At 50.7% G+C, this 18,127-nt stretch overlaps 1 protein-coding gene across 1 annotated transcript in view; it reads left to right on the top strand.

Moving 5' to 3' along the window:
- The window catches only part of FAM189A1 (family with sequence similarity 189 member A1), a 115,830-nt gene that overhangs the window by 83,333 nt on the left and 14,370 nt on the right, over positions 1-18,127 (top strand). Inside the window, exons 4-5 of the mRNA XM_036278153.1 lie at positions 4,312-4,446; positions 15,589-15,696. Coding sequence (XP_036134046.1) covers positions 4,312-4,446; positions 15,589-15,696 — 243 coding nt within the window. The remainder of the gene's footprint in view (positions 1-4,311; positions 4,447-15,588; positions 15,697-18,127) is intronic.

The raw sequence follows: 18,127 nt of genomic DNA, 5'->3' as shown, positions 1-18,127 counted from the left end.
ATATATACATATATGTGCACCATTTATACTTTTACTATATTTAAATGAATTAATTATGAAGAATTGGCTCACACTTTACCAAGTCCGCTGATTGAAATGCTAATCTCATCCACAAAAACCCTCCCAGACAAACCCAGGAATAAGGTTTAACCTGGGCTCCTTGTGGCCAGTCAAGCTGAGATGAAAAACGTTACGGAGCAATTTGTAGATTCCCGTGAAGTTGTTAGAAATGAAACTTTGTCCGTTTTCTCTCAATGGTAACAGCTCACAACCACAGTATTGACTTTGACACAGTCATCCCCTCTGATCCAGATTCCCCCATTTTCACTCGTATTTATTTGTCTGTGTGAGAAGATGTGTATTGCATTTTATGCAGTTTTGCCACCCGCCTAGGTTCATGTATTTACCACCAAAGCCAAGATACTGAACTATTTTAATACCACAAGGATCCCTCATGCTAACCTTTCTAAAACTACACCACCCCCCCATCCTGAACTCTTGGCAACCACGAATCTGTCCACCATTTCTAAACCCTTGTCATTTCCAAAGTGTCTGCACGTGGAATAACACAGCATGTAACCATTGGAACTGGCGTTGTCCACTTAGCGCAGTTTCATGGAGCGGCAGCCAAGCCGTGTGTGTGGCCTGTTCCTTGGAATCGTAGGTAGAATTCCACGGTGTGTGTATGTGACACTTGGTTTAGCCGTGTCCTGCTGAGGGACATCAGCGCCAGCCCCAGGGTTTGGTTACGATGGCTCAGGCTGCCGTGAACATCCACGGGCAGATTTGGTGACTGTCTCCTTCTTTCTGAAGCCTGTTAGAATTCCGTCTTGAGTCTTGTAGCTGCGTTTGTCACCAACATTCTCATCTCCAAATTGAAAATGCCCGGTAACCAAGCCAACACCAATGAGGCAGCCACAGCCCTCCGCACAGCTGCAGAGTAACCAGGGCAACCCTGATTTAGCTCCATCGTGATGAATAATACATTACGAGAGGACAGGGCCTTCGGCCGGACTGTCGGGAGGGCCCGTCTGGAAAGATGAAGGGACGCCGGGCTGGAAGTCCACAGCCCCTCTAAGGTCTTCTTCTTATGGTCTCACCCCCTTCCCGGCTTCCATGGCTGCTGAAAGATGTCGCTTGTATTCTAGTCTTCATGGCCCACGAGGAGCCTCGGCCTCTCCTGGCTTCACAAGAAATTTAGCATTTGACTGCCCTGCGTGGTTTATCATGATCACACCGAATTCTGCCTTTTCTAGGAACACCATTCTGTTCTAACTCATCTTCGTCCGAACCTGCCATCATCATCATCATCATCATCGTAAACTGATCTCACGGCTAAAGCCGCCCTCTTGAAGGTTGATTCTAAACCCCAGAGCTTCCTAGCAAAGAACATATTCTCAGCAAAGTAAAACCGGTACGTTTAGGCCTGGCTGGTGTGGCTCAGTGGACTGAGCATCGCCCCATGGACTGAGAGGTCCCGGTTCGATTCCCGGTCATGCCCAATGGGGGTGTGTGCAGGAAGCAGCCTATGGATGTAGCTCTCTCAAATTGATATTTCTATCTCTCTCTCCCTTCCTCTCTCTCTACAAAATCAATAAAAATATATATTAAAAAAACAAAAACTGGCATGTTTAAAGTAAGCCAACATGCCCTGGCCGGTTTCGCTCAGCAACCCAGATATGTGCCCTTGACCAGGAATCAAACCAGCGACCCTTTGGTCTGAGGGCTGATGCTCTAACTGTTGAGCCAAACCAGCCAGGGTGTTAGCACCCTTTTTAAAGCAAACTCCCTTTTTCCTACTGAACTGAAAGGTATTTTTTTTTTTCATTTACTAAGTCCCTGCAGATTATTGGTTCAATTCCTGAAACCATGCTGTTGCATTGAATTCTTTACCTGTTTTTTGTTGCTGTTGTTGCTCATCCCCAACTGAGAATATTTTTCCCATTGATTTTTTAGATAGAGTGGAAGGGAGGGAGAGAGAGAGAAACATCGATGTGAGAGAGACACATAATTGGTTGCCTCTCGCACGACCTGGACAGGGGCTGGGGATCGAACCTGCAACCTAGGTGTGTTCCCTTGACCTGGAATCGAACTGGAAACCCTTCAGTCCATGGGCCGGTGCTCTAATTGCTGAGCAAAACCAGCCAGGGCTCTTTACCTGTTTGTAAGCTGTTGCCCTGGTGTTTTGATTCTATTGGTTCGGGCATCTGCTCTTCCCACGATCACTCTTTTTCACGTTTTCTGAACGCTAATAATGTATTACTCCATAACATCACTAAGATAGTTTTGTCCAGTTCTGCGTACTCTGTTGGGATTCTCGTTGGCATACAGCACACGTGGCGTGCATTCCTTGGGGAAGAGCAGTCTGTGTACCTGCCCTGATGGTCCCAGTCAGGGTTCTGAGTTGCGAAGGAACCAACTCAAGGTGGGCTTCACCTAGAAGCAATTATCCAGGACCCAGGAGCTCCCAGGCTTCAGGATGGCCGGGTGTGGAGGCTGCACAGCCAGGAAAGCAGAGATGGCCCAGATCGCAGTGCAGAACAGCTTTGAGAGAAACCCCGTCCTCAACTGGCCGGAGCCCCGGCCACGCGTGGGCTGACCTGCTGACCCTGGGCTGTGGACAGTGCCTCCAGGGCCTCAGTTCCTGCCCCCTGTGGAAACCGGAGTGTCTGCTGCTCAGAGGTGATCGGGCCAAGGCCTGGGGCAGGGGTGTGTGCAGGCCCCGCCCTCCTCGGCCCAGGCCTCCAGCCCTTCTGGTCCCTGGACCCTGGGCAGATGTGTGCAATCTTTACAGGACAGTATAGACATCTAGAAATAAGATCAGGATTCTTTTTAAAAATGTTTTCTTTATTGATTGTTCAGACTCTCAAATTTAGAGAGAGAGGAAGGGAGGGAGAGAGAGCAATATCGATGAGAGAGAACATCGATTGGCCGCCTCCTGCATGCCCCCCACTGGGGATCGGGCCCACGACCTGGGCATGTGCCCTGACCGGGAATCGAACAGGCGACCTCTTGGTGCAGGGTCTGGCGCTCAACCACTGAGCCACACTGGCCGGGCCAGTCAGGATTCTTTTAGAAGATTAAATTTAAAGAAGCCTAGAGTGGGGCAAGGATAAACTCTCCAGAGGTTCGCAGAAGATGAAAATTGGGCCGTGGACCGTCCTCTTGGTCTGAGGCTGTCCCTTCCTTATTTCACTCTGCCGGAAGTCTGTGTGAGCCGCTGGGGGTGCGGGTGAGGGACTTGCCAGGCCTGAGGAGGTGACAGGGTGCGTGGCTGTGGCTGAGGGACAGGTTTCACACTCCTTCTGGAACCCGGCTGAGGCTGCTTCACTTTGGCAGGTCGGTCAGGCGTCCTCTGTGGGTCTCCCCCTGGTTTCCAGGCTTTCAAAAAAAAACAACACCTGAATTGCATTTTCCCCCTGTCCATGGTTCTGAATGTTCCAAGGCTTTTTATTTATTCAGCATGTATGGGAGGCCCACAGCCGCGCGGCATTGTGAACACTGTCGTGGGGAGATGTGGTGGTTGCCCTCGGGGAGCACACAGACACAGGGAAGTCTAGCTGGATAAAATCGATGTGCAGCAGAAGTGGCGCTCGGAGAAGCAAAGGGAAAGGCCAAACCAGAGAAAGCCTTGAGGATGGAGCAGGAGTCCCTGGGTCTTGAGGGATGAATAGGAGTTTGATAGGTCATAAAGTGAGATGGGAATGTGCCAGGTACAGAGCTATGAGGACATGTCCCTGTGCACAGCTCTGCAATGAATTTTCCCATCATTGACTTTTATCTCTGTCTAGCTTCGGTTCATTGACTTTTATCTCTGTCTAGCTTCGGTTTTTTTGCATTTATTTTTTCTTTTGTATCAATTGTTTTTATTTTATTATTATTATTATTATTTTTTATCCTCACCCAAGGACATTTTTCCACCTTTTTGTTCAGATAGAGTGGGAGGGAGAGGGAGAAAGAGACAGAGTGAGAAACATTGATGTGAAAGGGACACATCGAATGGCTGTCTCCTGCAGGGCCCCAACCAAGGCCAGACAACTTGGCTGGAATCGAACCCGTGACTCATTGGTCTGCGGTCCGATGCCCTACCCGCTGAGCCAAACCATCCTGGGCGTATCAGTTGCTTTTAAAACAGACATTTGAAGTCAACCCTCCTGATGTTTTCCATGGTTTGTGCCAACACCAAGCAACCGTTTGGGCCTCATGACATAACCTACAACGGGAGGCTTTGAGCCAAGGCGCGTTTGCAACCGCGCCCCGCTGGGGCCGCCGCAGTGCTAATTGGAGCCGTCTGTGTGTTCCCCTGTCTAGATTAAGTTCGACAGTGTCGAGGTGTGTGTCTGCTGCGAGACTCAGCGCCGGTCCACCGGCTGCAGCAACCTGGGGGAGACGCTGAAGCTGAACCCGCTGCAGGAGGACTGCAACGCCGTGCGCCTGACGCTCAAGGTGCCCGCCCCGCGCGCCGCCGCTCCCGGTCCCGTGCGCTGCAGACGGTCCAGCCACTTCCCTCGCGCGTGCTTCCCTTCGCGCGTGATTCGCCCGGTCGATTTAATGCGAGAGGGACTCTCTCTCCCGGGAACGTTTTTAAAGGGTGATAGATCTCCACTTGGAGGGGTTGCTTTTTTCTCTCTCTCGCTTCCCGTTTGTACCATTTCGCTTTCCTGCCGCAGACATATGTGGAGTGGGTGGGATATGAGCGGGTGGGAAAGCTCTTGACAAATGTGGATGTGACGCATTCTCCTGCGTTTCTGACATTTTTGCTGTCCTGCCATCTGGGAACAGATGGCGATTGATATTGCCTTTTTAAAGAAATCTGGAGCCAGGCTGGTTTGGTTAAGTGGTTAGAGCATCGGCCCGGGAACCAAAGGGTCTCAGGTTCGATTCTTGGTCAAGGGCAGGTACCTTGGTTGCAGGTTTGATTCCCAGCCCTGGTCAGGGTCATGCAGGAGGCAACCAATCAACGTGTCTCTCTCACATCGATGTCTCTCTCTCTTTTTCTCTCTCTCGCTATCTCTCCCTCCCTCCCTTCCACTCTCTCTGAAAATCTCTCTGAAAGTCAGTGGTCACAGGACACCTTGGTTGAGATACAGTTGTGTTTACAGTATGTAAGGAGCTCTGTTGTATGTGTGTAGGGAACACGGTGTGTAGGAGACTGGAGACCCCAGAGAGCCACCCTGGAGTCTGGGGAGAAAGGGGTGTTGCCCTCTGAAATTGGGTGCCTGTGATTGGCCCTCCAAAGGTGTGACCTGGCACACTGGCAAGGCTGACCACTGGGGGCAGATGAGCTCCCTGTTCACTCCAGCGCACTGTGGAACCAGTTGGCAAACATGCAGTGACAGAGATAGAGGGTGTGCCTAAAGTTCAGGAGACGGTGTGCCAGAAAACTTGTTTCCCAGGGAAGGATGGTCCAAGTTCAATGGCCCCAGCAGCCTACCAGTGAGAGACCCAGCCAGGTCCGGGAATCCCAGGTGCACACTCAAGGCTCCATTCCCTTCCACGCAGTGTGTTTCTTGTTGGATCACAGGCTCGATTTCTGTCTTACTGTGCCCTGGGCGTTCTGAGGCCCACAGTGGCCTGCCAGCCCTTCCGGGGTGAGGATGTGGCCAGCCGCGCTCACTCTGAGCTCTCATCAGACAACTCCGGAGTCAGCTCCTGGAAAGCACAAGACAGTAGGTCGTTATAATTACAGTGCAACCACTACCTCCTGCAAAATCCGACCACTCCCTGGGGAATCTTGCTGTTCTGGAGTCTCTCATAGATAGATCCATTCCAAGTTTTTTGAGTGGATTTTTTGTTGTTGTTGTTAATCCTCATCCGAGGATATTTTTCCACTGATTCCCAGATAGAGTGGAAGGGAAGGGGGGAGACAGAGGGAAACATTGATGTGAGAGAGACACTTCAACTGGTCGCCTCCCGCATGACCCCGAGCAGGTTCGCGGATCGAACCTGCAACCCAGGAACATGCCCCTTGACCAGGAATCAAACCCAAGGCCCTCTGGTCCCCAGACTGACACTCTAACCACTGAGCCAAACCAGCCAGGGCTCTGAGAGTTTGTATTATGAATGAACGTTGGATTTGTCCAAGCATTTTCCTGCATCTACTCAGATATTTAGATAATTTTTCTTTTTTAGTCTACTATCTGGTGAATCACATTGGTTGACTTTCGAATGGTGAACCAACCTTGCATTCATTCCTAAGGTAAACCCCACTCAGTCATTTTCTCCTCAGCTGGGTCCAGTCCATGGATGAGCCTATCAAAGACTATCACTGTGCTTTTTATTTCAAGCATTTCCCTTGACTCTTCTTTATTGCTTCCATCTCTTGGCTAAATTACCTGCATGGGCTTCCATATTGTCCACCTTTACCACTAGAGCTGGTGTGTGACTGTAGCTGCCCTAGGTGAGCAGGTCCTCATGTCTTTCCATGGGGAGTCTGTCCTTCCTTAGAATTTGGGTTAGGTGATGGCCCTATAACTTCAGCTGTCTGAGGGGTTCAACTTTGGTTCCTCTGAGATTTGTGTGCCACACTCTCTAGTTTTCTCATAATCCATGACGAAGACAATTTTTAAAATATATATATTTTATTGATTTTTATAGAGAGGAAGGGAGAGAGAGACACACACACATATCGATCAGCTGTTTCCTGCACGCCCCCTACTGAGAATTGAGCCCACAACCTGGGCATGTGCCTTGACTGGGAATCGAACTGGGACCTCTCAGTCCATGGCATGATGCTCAATCCATTGAGCCACACCAGCTGGGTTGTGGTAAAGACATTTTAACGTAATCATTACTCTTTTTTTTTTTTTTATCTTCACCCAAGGACATTTTTGCATCCATCTTCAGACGGAGCAGGAGGGAGAGAGAGAGAGAGAAACATCGATGTGAGAGAGACACATCGAGTGATTGCCACCCATACGACCCCAACAGGGACCAGGGACATATTGCAACTGAGATACGTGCCCTTAGCGGGAACCAAACTGGGACTCTCTGGTCTGCCGGCCAACGCTCTAACCGCTGAGCCAAACCGGCCAGGGCATAATTGTTTCTCTTAAAGTTATTTAAGCCAAGCTGTGTTTGATGACCCCCCCCCCCACACACACACACACACAATAGAGGGGTCTGCAGTGGGTATGCAGTGCTGCTTCTCAGTGTTAAAGCTCTCAGAACACACACTGCTTCTCCGGGGAACAGATTGCCACGGGAGCCCCTTCCTGTAGCTGGGAAATTGTCTTGACACTTAGCAGAAGAGGGGACGGCCCTGGGGTAGCTTCCTTTGCTTGCTCTTCTTCTTAGCTATTAAAGCACGTTCAATAAAAAGTATGTTTTTGTTGATTTTAGAGAGAGAGGAAGAGAGAGAAACATCGATGTGAGAGAGAAACATCAGTTGGCCGCCTCCTGCACGCCCCCTACTGGGGACTGGGCCCACAACCCCGGCATGTGCCCTGACCGGGAATGGAACTGGGACCTCTCAGTCCATGGGATGACGCTCAGTCCACCAAGCCACACCAGCTGGGCTCCTTGGTCCCTTAATGGTCTTATTTGAGGCCCTCATCATCTGATGAGAAATATTCTGTGCCTAGCGTGGATATTAAATTATGAATTATCTATACTTTGTATCTAATGCACTCAGTTTGTGCCAGGGGAAATCCCATGTGACTGGTTTGGGAATGAAAGCTTCTTGGGTTTGGTTGTGTTTCAATGAACGGACAGTGACTTACTTATGAGACTGGTCCGACTACACTGCTCCCCTGCCCCCTCGCTACCGCTGACGCCTGGAAGGTGGCACAGGCCAATCCGTCTTCAGGGAGAGCAGACAGAAGCCAGTTCCCTTCGTGGCTAATGAAGGATGTGTTTGGAATCTAGAAGATTCCCTCAGGTGGTTTTTGGGTGGTTGGGAGGCCTCCAAGCCCCCTCTCCTTTGAGCTCTTTCCTGCCCTTCCTAACCACCCCACTCCCAGATTCTCTGGTTCCTCAGCAGAGAACCCCCCCCTGGGGGGGGGGGGGCAGGCAAGCCTTTCTCTTGAGAGTGTTAAGTCTCCAGCACAATGCCTCATGTGGCTCAAGTTTGCTGCTCCACCTGACTGGGTGGGGCGGGGCAGGGCAGGGCCAAGGGCAGGACGGGCCCTAAAACTCCACTGTGCCCTGCAGAGATCCCCAGAATTGAACACCTCCTCCTTCCACAATGGTGAGTTAACATAATTACACAAGGAGCCCACTGCCCTGGGCTGACTCTACGTAAATCAATCGGGGCACTCAAATCCAAGACAATGAAACTCCAGAACAGCCAATCACAGCCCACTGCTGAAGCCACAGCCAATCCAATCACTTCCCCACTCTGCTTCTGCATCTCTATGGAAACCTGTGCTCAGCTCCAGTCCTGGGGCCTGCCCTGCCCAACTGGAAATCAGTGTTTGCTGGAATACACCCTTGGAATTTTCGGTGTGCCTCAGTTTACCTTTTAAAAGGCCCTAGAGAGCATTTAAGGAAAATAACCCAGTCTGGACAGCCTGAGGGAAAGAGGCCTAGAAATGTGAGCATATCCGTTATGGTTTTAAATTGTGTTGAAGTCCCCAAGAGGCGGAAGGCTGGTAAGACCATTGAAGTTACACGTGTGTGTATTTCCCATGAGCCTCTCCGTTCTTTTGAACTTCATTCTTCAGCTGCCTGGGCTTTAATGAAATTTGGCCTCACTGTGGTGGGGCTATGGGACAGAACTTTCCGGAGACGGAAAAATACCAAAACAATGAAAAGTGGCCAAACACCAGAATTCTTCTCCCATCAGTAGAAGAGGAGCAAGGATATAGAATCTGTTTAGACGCCAACAGGCCTTATCCCTCGGTAAATGCTTGAAACGGCATCATCGTGTGTAGCGATGACGAGGGGTAAATTTATGGGTGTGTTGCTGAGTTGACCAGAAGGAAGCCAAAGGTGACAGGAGCCTGCAGAGTGGAAAATGCCCCTTCTCCGAAGCTGGCGGCTTCCTCCTGATATTCTGGAACCTTCCAGACGTGAGCCCACTGGACAAGACAGGCAGCCATTCACACCTAGCAGGAGCTCCCAGTAGGCATTCTCTGCCCACCCCCAGGGGTTTTAATATCTTTTTATTGATTTTCTAGGGAGAGAGAGAAACATTGATGTGAGAGAGAAACATCAATCAGCTGCCTCCTGCACGCCCCCTACTGGGGATTGAGCCCGCAACCCAGACATGTGCTCTAACTGGGAATCAACCGGGAAGTCTCAGTCCATGGGACGTCGCTCCATCCACAGAGCCACAGCGGCTGAGCACCTGCTGGGGTTTCAAAGCTAGGCCAGTCCTCAGCGCACAGAGCTGGGAAGCAGAGAGGAGAATGTGCCTGTGCCACATGGTGAGACACCGGGCAGTCCGACATCCCTTTGCAGACTTCAGTCTGGTAGCTTTTGGAACTCACGCTGCCTGGGAAGCTGGGAGGCCACTGGCCAGTCCAGGAAGTTCAGCTGGGAGCTGGCACAGCTGGAGCACAGGACGGAGCCCTGGGGAGCTTGGTAGCTGTGCTGACAGCCACCAGGGAGGATTTGCATGTGGAGTGTGCACGGCAAATGAAATCAAGGGTGATGGTAGAATTTGGCTCCATCAGCCAAACCAATGGCATTGCCGGTATGAAGAATAAAGAACGTCGTGCGCCTGGCCTGTGTGACTCAGTGGACTGAGCGTTGTCCCATGGACTGAGAGGTCCGGGTTCGATTCCCAGTCAGGGCACATCACCAGTAGGGGGCGTGCAGGAGGCAGCTGATTGATGTTCTCTCTCATCAATATTTCTATCTTTCTCCCTCTCCCTTCCTGTCTTTCTAAAATCAATAAAGAAAAAACAACAAAAACGTAGACAGGAGGGACTCTAGTGTTTCTTTTATTCTCTCTGCTCGCTCCCTCTCTCTTCCTCTCTCCCTCTCTCTCCCTTCCCAAAGGCTCTGCTTGTACAGCTCACTAATGGGCTCCCACTTCTTCTCCCTCGTTGTCCATCCTGCTGCCTGTGCAAGTTGAGACTTACCGCCCCTCCCCCGGGCTAGCCCGGTGCAGTGACTTCGGTCTGGGTCCTCACCTCTCCCAGCCTCTTCACTCCCAATCTGCCAAACCGAGGCTGGATTAATACAGCGCCCGCCCAGGTGAACGGCTCAATCAATTACTGTCCCACATAATCAAAGCTAAATCAATAAATAACTACGGGCAGTAATTTGCTGCTTTGATCGAATTCCTCAAGTCGACTTGGGTCCCTGGCCTTGCGGACTGTGTGGATTTATTAGGCCAACCAATCGATTCCTTCCATTCTGATTTCCTCTTAAGTAGGCTCAAACCAAATTGGCTTTCAAGTCCTACACGAAAGAGGTACATTAGGGGTTGCTCCGTGAGTGAAAACATTCCACCTCTCTGACTCCTTGGGGAACCATTTTTTGGCTGGAGAGGAAGCACAGCAAGGGAAGCCAATCGAGGGTAACTGTAGCATGTCCCCTGCACCACTCAAGGGGCCGTGTGCACACCGGGGTCTCCATTGGCCTTCACCTTCACTGTTAGAGTCACAGAGGATAAGAGCGTTTTAGCAACGACTGCAAATGGATCTCCAGTAAGCATGCAGTACAGTGTCTAAAGCTGCAACGTCATGGGTCTTTTCTTTCTTGCTTTAAAAAAATATGATTTTGCCCTGGCTGGTTTGGCTCAGCGGTTGGAGCATCAGCCCGCGGACCAGAGAATTCCAGGTTCGGTTCCTGCTAGGGGCATGTACCAAAAAAATAAATAAATAAACAAACAAACAAACAAAATAAAACATTACCCTTTTAAAAAAAATGGCTGATTGTACCACCAAACCTTTTAAAAAAAATAAAATAAAATAATATGATTTTATCGATTTCAGAGAGAGGAAGGGAGGGGAAGAAACATCACTTGGCTGCCTCCTTCACGCCCCCCACTGGGGATGGAGCCGAAACCCTGGCATGTGTCCTGATTGGGAATCGAACCAGCGACCTCCTGATACATGGGACGACATCCAGCCAACTGAGCCACACCGGCCAGGGCACAAGTAGTTTTCTTGATCTTAAAACTTGATAGAACTGTAAGAAAATACGTGGCCCGTGAGTCCCGATTATTTATACAGATGATAGTTTAGGCATCTCGCAGCCGTCCACTGACGACGACAAGTTACTGCTTCCAAGGGCGGAAGGCAGCCCCTGAGTTGGCCAGTGAGGTGCGCTCTGCGCCACCTGCAGAGGGTGTCGGCTTCCTCTCGGGTCCTCGCTCGGAGGGGCAGAGCCATTGCACGAACGGCATGTGTCGTGTCAGGGGCAGCCTGTCCACCTCTAGCAGCACGTCGATGGCTTACGGGACCTGTGACGCAAGGCAAGGCCAGCACGGCCTTGGACGGACGGAGATCCCGAATGGGTGTTTGCGTCTTGAAACGACAGCTTCCAGGAGTTCCACCGTGAACCACTTACCTTCCTTAGACCGTTTGCGGGATCAGTATCCAGGCCCACTGCGCAGACCTCTGCCCGCGAGAGCTGCCGTCTACAGCAGCCAGTTCAGTGGCCTGGGACCTGTTCCGCGATGTGCTCGTCTCGAGGTTTACGGAAAACAGAGGTCACAAGTGTCACACACACACACACACACACGCCCGTCGTACCACCAGCTCGTTCTTGCACAGAGCTCTTGTGGAGTCTTTCTTTACGATCTCCTTTATTTAAAGGCGACGGTGCGTTTTTCTGTGTGAGCGGTTGTGCAGGGTGCCCTGGGGGTTCAGCTGTTTGAGGAGACACTGAAGGAAGTGAGGTTCCGCCTGGGTCTTGAATGTTAATCCACCGTGGGACCTGAGAGGCAAAGGAGCGTAAGAGACAACCCTGATCAGAGAGGCCCTTCGGGTACCCCAGCGAGTCGGTGACTTCGAGAAGCAAGGAGAGCAGTCGGGAAGTTGGGGTAGCTGTCCAGGTCTCCCCTGGAGCCGTCCAGGTATGGGTGTTAATGAAGGCCTGAGCCGCCCACCCTTGCATTTGAAGAGGGAGGGGGATGGATGGAAAGAGACCCACAGAGAATGCCTCAGTCCTGCTGGTGATGGGAAGACCGAGTGTCCGGAACTTAGAGATCTCCATCTCTGCTGCGGGCTCGGGGCAGAACAGCCTAGTTCAGAGTGCGCCCTGTGTCTTGATGCCGGAGGCTCTACGCTCTGCAGGGCCTCCCCGCCTTGAACGTGGGAGCGGGTGGTGCCGGCCATGGTCTCTTATCCCTACCCCCCACCCCAGAACTTCACCTTTCTTTGCTGACATCCTGTTCCTCCACATTTAACTCCCGTTGCTGCCATGAAAGACACAGGAACATAGTACTGTGTCACGTAACTGGATAATTACAATAAAGTGGGGTCGTTCCAGTCAAGCCCAACGCCATCCCTTGTCATTATAACACACGCACAATTACCGAGGATATTTTTCCTTTTTTAAAAAATCTTCAGATAGAGTGGGAGGGGGAGAGAGAGAGAAACATAGATGTGAGAGAGACACAACGACTGTTTGCCTCCCATACAACCCCGACCAGGGTCGGAGACCAAACTGCAACCAAGGGATGTGATCTTGAACAGAATCGAACCTACAACTCCCTGGTCTTCAGGCCGCCGCTCCAACCGCTGAACCAAAGTGGCCAGGGCGAGCAGGCTAATTTTTAAGATGATCATTTTGTATGGGTCGTGAATGATGTTATATAAATATCCAAATGGTCCTTGGCAAAAAAAAGGTTCCCCACTCCTGATGGTCCTTAGTACAACATTTTTTCTGTTCTCCTTTTTGTTTTATATGTGATTCATTATATACATGATTTTCTTAATTTTATTAGCATATGTATGCCAAATGGCCAGCAGCAGAACTCAGTATCTACAGTGAAACACTTGCTATATTAAACAAAAAGTTTTTTTTTTCTTTATTGATGTTATTGATTCTAGAGAGAGAGGGAGGAGAGATGGAAACATTGATGAAAGAGAACATCGACTGGCCGCCTCCTGCATGCCCCCCACTGGGGATCAGGCCCACAACCTGGGCACGTGCCCTGACTGGGAATCGAACTGGCGACTTCTTGGTACATGGGTCACCGTCAACCACTGAGCTACACTGGCCGGGCAACACCTGCTGTATTGATTGACTCTGTGAAGGTATCTTCCAAGGATGTACATTTCAGGGCTGGCCAAGGTAAAATTATTATTTTTTAAGTCAGAAAAAGAATTCTGAAGGAATTCCAGGTGGTGTGTAATTCTCTAGAACAAAAGCCAAGCCTTTAAACAGCTGGAAGGAGAGGGGGAAATGAAGTCTTTTGGCCTTTGTTTGAAAAGAATACACTCCATGAGACTCAGCAGCGTTTTGGCCTCGTTACACATATTCAAACAAAGCATCATGATTCGGGTTAATTTTCTGTGAGTGGCCTTATTTGGGTGCGAATGAAAGTAGATACAAAATTAATGCTCTTTTCAGAAGGGTGTTCATTTCCATGTCAATGGAATATGTGGTCAATAAGGTTGAAATTTCTAGACTGAGGACAAAGTAAGTTGGACCTCAGGGACGTTAACAACTTGTGTGCTGTCAGACCTTTGTGCAGAGGGTGAAAGCCAACCATCTGTCTGGGGAAAGTGTTTGCAAAACATCTGTATGACAAAGGAACAGAATCCGGGATGCAGAAAACTCTCAGAATTCCACAGTAAAGAAGCGAATGGTTAGGAATTGGGCAAACAGATGCACAGATATTTTACCAAAAAAAGATACACAGATGGCAAATAAGCACATGAAAAAAATTGTTCTACATTAGCCATCAGGGATGTGCAAATGAAAACCACAGTGAAAAAGCACACACCTGTCAGAGTGGTTAAAATAAAAACGGTTATACCAGATGCTGGCAAGGATTCTGAAGAGCTGGGTTGACGCTGCTGCAGAAATGCAGAATGGTTCAGCTACTCTGGAGAATAATTGGGGCAGTTTCTTATCAAACTAAGCACGCAGCCCAGCCAGGTAGCTCAGCTGGTTAGAGCATCCTCCTGATACACAAAGGTGGTGGGTTTGATCCCCAGTCAGGGCATAGACAAGAACTAACCAATGAATGCATAAGTAAGTGGAACAACAAATCAAAGTGTTCTCCTCCTCTCTCTCAAGTCAATCAGTCAATAAATAAAAAAATATAAAGCTAAGCATGCAATTACCATATGACTCAGCAATTGTACTCATGGAAACTTATTCCAGAAAAATAAACACTTATGGGCACACAAAGACCTGTAAACAGATGTTCACGGCAGCGTCATTTGTAATTGCCCCAAACTGAAGAAACCCCAGATATTTCTCAGCTGGTGAATGATTAAACTGTGGTATATCAGTGTCATGTGGAATACTATTCAGGGAGGAAAAAGGAACTATCCGTTCACCCAAAGCTGAGATGAATGTTGAGGGAGTTGAGCTGAGCGAAGACAGCTGTCTCGAAAGGTGACGGCTGTGTGATTGGACTTCTGTGCCATCCTTGTGATGACAAAATTATAGAAATGGAGACTAAAGGAAAGGCTGACATGTTGAGAAAGAGATTGAGTGGGGGACACAGAGAGAGAGAGATAGGTGTACCTATAAAAAAGCAATAAGCTGTGTGTGTCGGGGGCGGGGGGGTCCTTATAGTGATGGGAATATTTTGTCTCGGCTGTAATTGTCCTGGTTGTGACATTGTGCTGTGGTTTTGTGAAATGCTGCCGTTGGGGGGAGTTGAGTTAAGGGTACACTGGATCTCTCTGTATGACTTCTTATAACTGCTGGCAAATCCGTCATCTCGAGGTACAAAGTTTCATGTAAAATCTGACATTTTCTTCAATACTTCGCACGTGTTACGTTATAGTTTGTGACTGTGCTGACGATTTCAGGATTTTCTCTGACAGTGATTCCTGATAATCACCCAGACTGCAAGATAATTCATTTAGTGTCTAAGAATAATTAGATCTCCACTGTAGAAAAAGAAACACATGGATCTATATTTAAGGCCAGGTTTTTTGTTTGTTTGTTTTACTTACTAGATTACTGTTTTGTTTCTTATAAAAGATTATAACTCAGAAACAGCCAGATGGGAGAGATGCATGGGGCCAGGTGTGGGGGAGGGGGAGCTTCCGTACCTGCTCCAGGTGGCATCCCCCCAGTGTCCCAGGTGCATCAACTGGAAGCTCTCCAAACCCTGTCCTTGTTCTTTTTAGATAAAGTAGAAGGGAGCGAGGGAGGGAGAGAGACAGAGAAAACATCGATGTGAGAGGCACATGGATGAGTTGCCTCCCGCATGCCCCCGACCAGGCTGGGATCGAACCTGCAACCCAGGTATGTGCCCTTGACTGGGAATCAAGCCCAAGACCCTTCTGTCCACAGGCTGACGCTCTAACCACTGAGATCACCAGCCAGGGCTGTCCTTGGATTTTTATGGAGGCTTTGATCCACAGGCGGGTTAAGGCCAGTTTTGATTATGAAAAAAAAAAAAAAATCCCCAAAGTGACACCTCCAAGAAGTGGAGGAGTTGGCGCCCCGGCTCTGGACAGGACGGGAGCACGAGGCTGACCCCTGCGTCTCTGCTCACAGGACCTCCTCTTCAGCGTGTGCGCCCTCAACGTCCTCGCCACCATCGTGTGTGCGTTGGCCACGGCCATGTGCTGCATGCAGATGGTGTCCTCCGATGTCCTGCGCATGGTGAGTGCCCCTCCCCCGCGCTCGCGGGCAGGCGCCTGGGCCCCTCCTCTGGCCAGGCGGACAGCCACGTGGTAGAGGGGACACTGTGGCTTCCTGATGGCCCCTGGTGGATGTCAGCACTGGCTGCCCTCGGGAAGTCGGAATTTGCACATGGGGTGCCATGGATGTGTGTGTTTGAGGGTGGGCAGAGTCTTGCCACCTCGGCCTGTGCCCCTGCGTGATCCTAGTGACGGTCCTGTAGTCCTGACATCCCCTGAGCCCCGAACCTCCTTTTTCCGGCTCAAGAACCCCCTTTTATTATTATTACTTTTTAAATCCTCACCCCAGGATATTTTTCCATCTATCTTCAGACAGAGTGGGAGAGAGGGAGGGAGTGGGACAGAGAGAGAGAGAGAAACATCGATGTGAGAGAGACACATCGACGGGTTGCCTCCCGCACGAACCCCGACCAGGGCCGGGGATGAACTGAGGTACGTGCCCGTAACCGAAACCAAACCCGAGACTCTCTGGTCCGTGGGCTGGCGCTCTGACCACTGAGCAGACCGGCCAGGGCCAGAATCCCCTTTGAATACAGGAAGGTCGTCTAGAGGGTGAATTCTTCTCAAATTCAGACACTGCTCCCCTGGGCTGCTCGGACGTGCGGGTTAACCCTGAGTTCTGTCCAGGGGCGGGTGACGCCCTCCGTCATTGAGCCTCTGGCCAGGGTCCGACAGGAAACACTGCTGCTGCCTTGGAGCAGGAAGAGGTCAAGAACGGGTCACCCACTTGTTCCTTCTCCCTTGATGGAGCCCAGCCCACGGGTCAGTGTGTCACCACTAAAGTTGGCACCATAGAAACGGAGAGGAAGATGCTGGTTTGTGATGCTGTGGATAGGAATTCTCTGTGTCTCTGTCTCTGTGTCTCTGTCTCTGTCTGTACCCCTCTCCCTGCCCCTCTCCCTCCCCCCTCAAGACCTACCTGCCTCCTCCACGGTGTTTTCTGCATCTCATGAAAGAACAAGTCGTAGTCGTCTGTTTTATTTGTTTTCTCGTCCACCCGGTGGCAGTTCATTGGTCACTCAAGATACAGGGCCAGGGAGCATCATGACCGGACGTTAAAAGTCACTGATCCTAATCCCAGGCCTCGCAGGGCGTGTCCGCACAGCCGCGGCCGCCGGGGCGCTTGCCGGGGGCTCCCGGTTCCGAGGCGCCGGGTCCACGGTTCCGAGGTGGAGCTGGCCTTGCAGCCTTGCTCGGCGGGGCCTCCCGGAGCTGGCTCCCGGCGCCATGGGCAGGAGAGGTTAGGCCAGGAGTCCTCACCTGGCGGGGTTTGCTCTCGGGCTGTAAATGCAGAAGCTTGGCATTCCCTGGTTGGAAGCAGCAAACGGAAATGACCCACTAAACGAGAATGAAGGCTGTCGTAGCCACAGAGCTGTGCCCTTACAGCAGGTGACTCGGGACTGGCCCCTGAACCTCCCCTATGATGCGGATCTAATGAGGTAAATGAAGGGGATACCAGTTTGTCATTGGCACGTGGCAGCGGTGACCGTGGCTTCGGGGTCCCGTGTCCTCCATCCACGGTGCAGCACGACATGGAAGTTCAGTGCTGCGCGTGGTCAGAGCCACAGCTGATTCCATGGCAACGTACTTTGTGGTGAGGATGCTAAACCCTGGCCCGGAAGGAGAAGCAGATGAGATGGGGTGTCCCTCTCCCTCTGTGACCTCGGCTGGGGACAGGCAAGGTTCTGCTGCCCCTCTGAGGCCCTGGCTGCACTGCTGACCTGCCGGAGCCACGGGGTGTGGGACCCTGGCCCCTTGTGCGACCCCTGGGTGGCCTTGGGCACATCACCACCTGTTTGCCCTGGTTTCCAGTGCCCTGAACAGACCCCTCACGCCCTGCTGTCCTCACAGGGCCGCTGGCAGGATGCATGAGATGATAGGCTGACTGGGCTTTGAAAACGTGTGGTGGCCCAGCCCGCGTGGCTCAGTGGGTGGAGTGTCACCCCAGGACTGAGAGGTCCTGGTTCGATTCCAGGTCAGGGCACATGCTCAGATTGCAGGCTCGACCCCCAGAAGGGGGCATGCAGGAGGCAGCCAATCGATGTTTCTACATCTCCCTTCCTCTCCCTCTAAAAAATCAATTAAAAAATATTTAAAAAAGAAAAGAAAGTGTGTGGTGGCCACGTGAGGTCAGAGGCTGCACCACGCCAGCCACACAAGCTGTGCCCAAGATGTGGGACCACCTGAGGGGCTTGTGGTTACACCGTGAGGGGGGACCCAGAACTGAGTCACTCATCAGGGAGCCTGAGAACCTTTTTTTAATTAAAAAAATTCTTTTTTTCCAGCTTTATTGAGATGTAATTGACTCATTTTCTTACTTCATTTCATTAGACTCTTTAATTAAAGAAGTAATATTCAACCAGTGAAGCAAATAAAATATGGGGATATACAAA

The sequence above is a fragment of the Molossus molossus genome, unplaced genomic scaffold (assembly GCF_014108415.1).
Source record: "Molossus molossus isolate mMolMol1 unplaced genomic scaffold, mMolMol1.p scaffold_m16_p_24, whole genome shotgun sequence".
In the NCBI taxonomy this organism is placed as follows: Eukaryota; Metazoa; Chordata; class Mammalia; order Chiroptera; family Molossidae; genus Molossus; species Molossus molossus.
This window is presented reverse-complemented; position numbering and strand designations above follow the sequence as displayed.